This window comes from Dreissena polymorpha, chromosome 1 (genome assembly GCF_020536995.1).
Source record: "Dreissena polymorpha isolate Duluth1 chromosome 1, UMN_Dpol_1.0, whole genome shotgun sequence".
In the NCBI taxonomy this organism is placed as follows: domain Eukaryota; kingdom Metazoa; phylum Mollusca; class Bivalvia; order Myida; family Dreissenidae; genus Dreissena; species Dreissena polymorpha.
The window spans coordinates 40,168,360-40,175,995 of NC_068355.1; the positions used below are offsets into that span (position 1 = coordinate 40,168,360).

The window sequence follows — 7,636 nt, forward strand, 5'->3', positions numbered from 1 at the left end:
AGTGCTCGATGTGCGCACATCCCGTTGAACGTTGCCTTAGTCCCCAATGGATTCATCCACATAGTGCATATGTTTGTTTACTTTCGGAAAATGGAGAACGTCTGTGTTCATGCAATTCTAAACACATTTATCGTCAATATTTGCCGGAAATTATGAGGTTTTGTAAGTAATTAGCTGATTACTGACTTCAGTAAAGGTTGCACGATTGATCGTTTTAGGTGTCCTTCTTTTTGGTCAAATGTCCGGACATTTTTAATGGACTGTCCCGATTTGGACCCGATAATTTCTGGCATGTATGTGTTTATTACTTAAACCTACTTTGTTATAATTAACAGTTTGAACACTTATAATGTACAAAAATAGCAGATATTTACACTGTATTATGGAGAAGTGTGACCATTGATTTATTTTAAATGTGGTGTCGTAACATAAACCAACTGACAGTGGTTATGCGATATGAGTACCTGTAACAACTCAACCAGAACAAATAAACAGACACTTAAACAGATTTCAAGGTTAAGTTCAAAACGAAAGGAGAAATAAAAAATGGCTTCCAATTTAGAGAGCTCATTTCATAAAGGATCAGATTGGTTATTTGACTTCTTGCTCCATCTGCCAGGAAAAGGACAGAAATACATAGGCTGAATTTTACTGTCAGGAATGTTGCAAGTTTTACTGTACAAACTGCATGGAGTACCATAAGTATTTTTTAAAGACACATGAAACTTTGGGTAAAAAAAACATCAGCCAGTGGCCTCAGAACAATGTGGATGCACAAGAGCAATCAAGTTCATCAGACCAGCTGGTAGAGAAATATCAACCAGGTGCAGCAACCAAGCCTGATCCAATAATAATAGTGACAAGTAGAAAGAAGTTCAATGTTCGAATTAAGGGTGATTCAATCAAATGATGGATAAATGGTATCTGTGAGACATCTAATGGAGAACTCCTCATCACAGACCACTACAACCGTAAAGTGAAGCTGCTGAATCAGACCTACAAGATAGTGGATCACTATGAGTTGCCTACCGGTAATTATCCAGTGTCCATGTGCAGCATTGACTCCAGTCTGGTGGCAGTTATAATCTTAGAAAGCAGAGAGATTCACTTCATCAGAGTGACCACCAATGGTCGGCTGGTACAAGACAGGAAACTGAACCTCCAACATGACTGCTCTGGTATTGCCCATCACCACGGCAACCTGTACATAACATCAGGAATAGCCCTGTACCCGTACTCCTTAGATGGGACACTGTTGAGAAAGTTGTATGACGATACAACAGGTCTTTACAAAAGTAATGATCAACAATTTGTCAGTTCTTGCACAAATTTTTTAATAAATACGTAAGAAATTTAAGTTTTGTTAAATGTAAATTATAAACTGATCATGTCTCACATATGCAATCCATTTTCTATAAGTATAATTAACAGAAGTATTATATTATTAAAACTATATTTTCACAGAATGAAATGATAATAAATGTTTCTATGGTGATTTTTATTTTTATATTTTTTAAACTGATCTATAGCACAAAAACTGATAAATGACATTCAAAAAGGACTTTTTATAGTTAAATGTGTTTTTCTTTCTAAAATGTTTTAAGCTTGTACATGTATTTGGGTTCATTGAATAAGCACCTAATCTTCAATACCTTCCTTGACGCAGGTAGCTCCTGTGCAGTTAGTCATGATGGAGAAAGGATATATGTGGCAAACAAGAGCATCAAGTCCATAGACTTTCAACTGGTCACTCTGTCCAGGGATGGCATAGTGATCTCCAAACTTACTGAACATGAAATTTGTTTGAGTGAACGATTTCCACCTGGCCTCCATGTGACAGATTCAGGACAAGTTCTGGTATATTACGAATTTTCCAAGAACATCTTCCAGATAGACAGAGATGGAAGAGAGAAACTGGCAGTGGTGGTCAGAAGTAAGAATAAAGAGCCATTATCTGTCTTCTTCAGCAAACGCACAGGGTCACTCATTATGGGAGCGAGAGATAACAATAACATTAAGGTGTTTAAGACACAGCGACTGTTGGAAAATGATGATAAATCACAATTTAGATATACATCAGTAAAGTTGATAGTTTAAACAGTATTTTAATTATATATGTGCCATTTGTCATCAGTAAAATGGTTCTGACATTTAACAAAATATTGTAATACATTGATGATTTGTAAATGAGTGTTATTACTGGTATATCATTACTGTGAAACCATTATTAATCGTCGGGCATTAATTTTCGTTAATGTTGCAAGTTTTACTGTACAAACTGCATGAAGTACCATAAGTATTTTTTAAGACACATGAAACTTTGGGGAGAGAAAACATCAGCCAATGGCCTCAGAACGATGTGGATGCACAAGAGCAATCAAGTTCATAAGACCAGCTGGTCGAGGAATATCAACCAGGTGCAGTAAGCAAGCCTGATCCAATAATAATAGTGCGGAGTAGTAAGAAGTTCAATGTTCGCATCAAGGGTGATTTTACCAAATGTGATATAAATGGTATCTGTGAGACATCAAACGAAGAACTCCTCATCACAGACCACTACAACCGTAAAGTGAAGCTGCTGAATCAGACCTACAAGATAGTGGATCACTATGAGTTGCCTAATTATCCAGTGTCCATGTGCAGCATTGACTCCAGTCTGGTGGCAGTTATAACTTTTGGCAGCAGTGAGATTCACTTCATCAGAGTGACCAACGGTCGGCTGGTACAGGACAGGACACTGAACCTCCAACATAACTGTTCTGGTATTGCCCATCACCACGGCAACCTGTACATAACATCAGGAACAGACCTGTACCAGTACACTGTAGATGGGACACTGTTGAGCAAGTTGAATAACGATACAACAGGTCTTTTGGAAAGTAATGATCAACAATTTGACAGTTATTGCACATATTTTTTAATAAATGTGAAACAAATTTAAGTTTTGTTAAATGTAATTAATAAACTGATCATGTCTCACATATGCAATTCGTTTTCTATAAGTATATCAGAAGTGTTATATTATTTAAACATTTTTTTACAGAATAAAATGATAATAAATGTATTTACGGTAATTTTTTATTTTTATATTTTGTAAACTGATCTAAAGCACAAAAACTGAAAAATTACATTAAAAAGGACTTTTTATAGTTGAATGTGTTTTTCTTTCTAAAATGTTGTAAGCTTGTTTATGTATTTGGGTTTATTTTATTTGAATTATGAATAAGCACCAAATCTTCATTACCTTCCTTGACACAGGTAGCTCCTGTGCAGTTAGTCCAGATGGAGAAAGGATATATGTGGCCAACAAGGCACAAGAGGACAGCAATCTGGTCACACTGTCCAGGGATGGAAGAGTGATCTCCAAACTAACTGACCCTGCAATGTACTGGTTGGAACAACTACCACCTGGCCTTCATGTGACAGATTCAGGACAAGTTCTGGTATGTGGTGTATTTTCCAGCCTTGTCTTCCAGATGGACAGAGATGGAAGACAGAAACTGGCAGAGGTGGTCAAAAGGAAGAATGAAGTACCATTATCTGTCTTCTTCAGCTGGCGCACAGGGTCACTCATTATGGGATTGTTGGATAACAATAACATTATGGTGTTTAAGGCACAGTGACTGTTGGAAAATGATGATGAATCAAAATTTAGATATACATCAGTAAAGTTGTTAATTCATGCAGTATTTCCAATGTGTATATATGAGTCATTTGTCATCAGTTAACAGTGTTCGGACATTTAACAATATATTGTAATAAATTAATGATTTGTAAATGAGTGTTATTACTAGTATACCATTACTTTGTTAATATGTTATAACGTATGAATGATATTATATTATTTTTGCCATTTAAATAAGAATTATTATAAAATAATGTCTATTATGCATTTTGCAAATTGTTCCTAAGTCCATATTTATTTACTGATAACATGATTAAATCAATGTGCTATAACAAGAACTGTCACTAAAATTGCTGATTTCCCCCAAAGTATTGTTCTGAATGAAAAGTGTTATATTGACATTTAAAGAAGGTGAAAATATACAAACTTTATTTATATATTTAAAAACAGATAAAAAAAACAATAACAGCACTAAAATACTGAAGACATACTTCAGAAATGTGTACATTGCACTGCCTCTTAGTGTTCTGTATCATTCTATAAACTCTTTAAATTCCTGAAATTCTAAGAGTGTAATACTCAAAAATAAATAAAATTAAGCACATTTTTAAGAAAACAGGATCTCCATGAAAATATTTTACAAGTTTAGGTCATTTATTAGTGACAAATTGTTGACATTAATTATCTTATATTACAATTAAAAACTACAGATTATTTGAAAATAAATGAATAAAAAAAATAAGAGGGCTAAACATAAGGTTACTCACCTGAAACACCTAGAAACTAAACTTTCATTAGCAGTGCAGGTGATACTTTTTTACATTCAATTGATCTGAAGGGAAATGTGTATATGAAATGGGGCGAATATTTCTGAAGCAGAGGAATCGGCCATAAATTAAGTCATATAAGAGCCCTGTATATACAGGTAAATATTGCCCAAAGTCAGTCAAAAGAGTGCCCTATGGCTATAGGGGAATGCGGCTCAATGTCAGTCAAATGAGAGCACTGTGGCTATAGGGGAATGTGGCTCAAAGTCAGTCAAATGAGAGCACTGTGGCTATAGGGGAATGTGGTTCAAAGTCAGTCAAATGAGTGTCCACGGTGGCTATAGGGGAATGTGGTTCAAAGTCAGTTAAATGAGAGCACTGTGGCTATAGGGGAATGTGGTTTAAAGCGAGTCAAATGAGAGCACTGTGGCTATAGGGGAATGTGGCTCAAAGTCAGTCAAATGAGTGCCCACGGTGGCTATAGGGGAATGTGGTTCAAAGTCAGTCAAATGAGAGCACTGTGGCTATAGGAGAATGTGGCTTAAAGTCAGTCAAATGAGAGCACTGTGGCTATAGGGGAATGTGGCTCAAAGTCAGTCAAATGAGAGCACTGTGGCTATAGGGGAATGTGGCTCAACGTCAGTCAAATTAGTGCCCTGTGGCTATAGGGGAATGTGGCTCAAAGTCAGTCAAATGAGAGCACTCAAATGTGCGTATAGGGGAATGTGACCAAAATTGAGTAACATGAAAGTCCTGTGCATACAGGGAAATGTGGTGAAAAATTCAGTCAAATTTTAGCCCTGTGTACAGACAACTGAGCCCTTATTCAGATGAGAGCTCTGAATGGGGCCCAAATTAAGCAAATTATAGCCCAGTAGTTATAGGTTAATGCTGCTCAAATTAAGCCAATTAGAGCCTTGTTGTAACCGGTAAATGGAGCATAACTGTATTCATATCAGAGACCTGTTGATACATAGGACTGTGGCCCTCATTCAGATAATAAAAGCCATGTGGATACAGGACTGTGGCCCTCATACAGAAAATAAAAGCCACGTGGATACACAGGAATGTGGCCCTCAATCAGTAAATAAAAGCCATGTGGATACAAATGAATGTGGCCCTCTTTCTGGATATAAAAGCCATGTGAATACATAAGAATGTGACCTTGATTCAGGAAATAAAAGACATGTGGATACATAGGAATGTGGCCCTCATTTAGGAAATAAAAGCAATGTGGATACATAGGAATGTGGCCCTCATTCAGGAAATAAAAGCCATGTGGATACATAGGAATGTGGTCCTCATTAAGTAAATAAAAGCCATGTGGATATATAGGAATGTGGCCCTCATTCAGTAAATAAAAGCCATGTAGATACCTAGGAATGTGGCCCTCATTCAGTAAATAAAAGCCATGTGGATACATAGGAATGTTGCCCTCATTCAGTAAATAAAAGCCATGTGGGTACATAGGAATGTGGTCCCCATTCAGTAAATAAACGCCATGTGGATAATAGGAATGTGGCCCTCATTCAGTAAAAAAAAGCATGTGGATACATAGGAATGTGGCCTCATTAAGGATATAAAAGCCATGTGGAAACATAAGAATGTAGCTCTCATTAAGTAAATAAAAGCCATGTGGATACAGAGGAATGAGGTCCTCATTCAGGAAATAAAAGACATGGGGATACATAGGAATATGGCCCTCATTCAGGAAATAAAAGCCATGTGGATACATAGGAATGTGGCTCTCATTCAGGAAATAAAAGCCATGTGGATACATAGGAATGTGGCCCTCATACAGTAAATAAAAGCATTTTGGATACAGGAATGTGACCCTCATTTAGTAAATAAAAGCCATGTGGATATGTAGGAATGTGGCCCTCATTCAGGAAATAAAAGCCATGTGGATACATAGGAATGTGGCCCTCAATCAGTAAATAAAAGCAATGTAGATACAGGAATGTGGCCCTCATTCAGTAAATAAAAGTCATGTCAATAATAGGAATATGGCCCTCAATCAGTAAATAAAAGCAATGTGGATACAGGAATGTGGCCCTCATTCAGGAAATAAAAGCCATGTGGATACAGGAATGTGGCCCTCATTCAGTAAATAAAAGCCATGTGGAAACATAGGAATGAGGCCCTCATTCAGTAAATAAAAGCCATGTGGATATGTAGGAATGTGGCCCTCATTCAGTAAATAAAAGCCATGTGGATACATAGGAATGTGGCCCTCAATCAGTAAATAAAAGCCATGTGGATACATAGGAATGTGGCCCTCAATCAGTAAATAAAATCCATGTGTATACTGAGGAATTGGATCCAAATTCAGGTGATGAGATCCTAAAAGGTGCCCAAATTCAGCCAATGTGAGCCCTGTAGATACAAGTAAATGGGGCTTAAATTCAGCCATAGAGAGCCATGTATATACAGGTAAATGAGTCTCAAATTCGGCCAGATACAGGTTAATGAGGCTTAATCCAGCAAGATACAAGTGAATGGGGCTTATAAGTTCAGCAATAGAGTCCTGGAGACACAAATGAATGGAGTCTAACTTGAGTCACATGAAATCTCTGTGGATACTGGAGAATATGGCCAAAATTTAGTCAAATGGGATCTTTTGTGAATACAAGGGAATGTGGTCCAAATTCAGTCATAAGCCCTGTAGATTCAGAAAAATGTGGACCAAATTAAGTAGAATGAGATCTCTTATGGGTACAGAGAAATGTGGCCAAAATTCAGTCATATGAGAATATTGTGTATGAGAATATTGTGAAAACTGAGAAAGGGGTCCAAATTCAATAGACTGAACACAATCAGCCATTATGGACGCTTGATTCGCTTACTACATATAATGCACGTATTATTCGGTTACCTAGTTCTTCTTCAATGCTATGAGGGTCAATAGCTGGGAGTTGGATTATTGCAACTATATATTCGGTTACCATGGTAACACTACGCTCCTAACAAGACATCGTCTGTTTGTTAATGTTATTAGATTTATATGCTTTTTTCAAGTCAACTAGTGTTCTAGTCCAAATTTTTGACGCTCTTAAATATTAAGCTACTTTTTATATGGGTAATATTTGGAGTTCCAAAGAATTTAGCCCATATAAAAAGTATCTCTTAAAGGGATCTTTTCACGGTTTGGTAAATTGACAAAATTGAAAAAAGTTGTTTCAGATTCGCAAATTTTCGTTTTAGTTATGATATTTGTGAGGAAACCGTATTACTGAACATTTAC

General features: G+C 36.6%; 1 protein-coding gene across 2 annotated transcripts; it reads left to right on the forward strand.

Annotated features, from left to right (window-relative positions):
- The first annotated feature begins 302 nt into the window (after positions 1 to 302).
- Positions 303 to 3,778, forward strand: LOC127877458 (uncharacterized). 2 transcript variants are annotated; one of them, XM_052423372.1, is made up of 3 exons: positions 303 to 1,295; positions 1,667 to 2,879; positions 3,259 to 3,778. In XM_052423372.1, exons 2-3 carry the CDS (start codon positions 2,636 to 2,638, stop codon positions 3,621 to 3,623), a joined length of 609 nt encoding a protein of 202 aa, XP_052279332.1. In that variant the 5' UTR covers positions 303 to 1,295; positions 1,667 to 2,635; the 3' UTR covers positions 3,624 to 3,778. Both variants share the same exon structure in this region; 1 of them encodes a protein (XP_052279332.1).
- Positions 3,779 to 7,636: the final 3,858 nt, after the last annotated feature.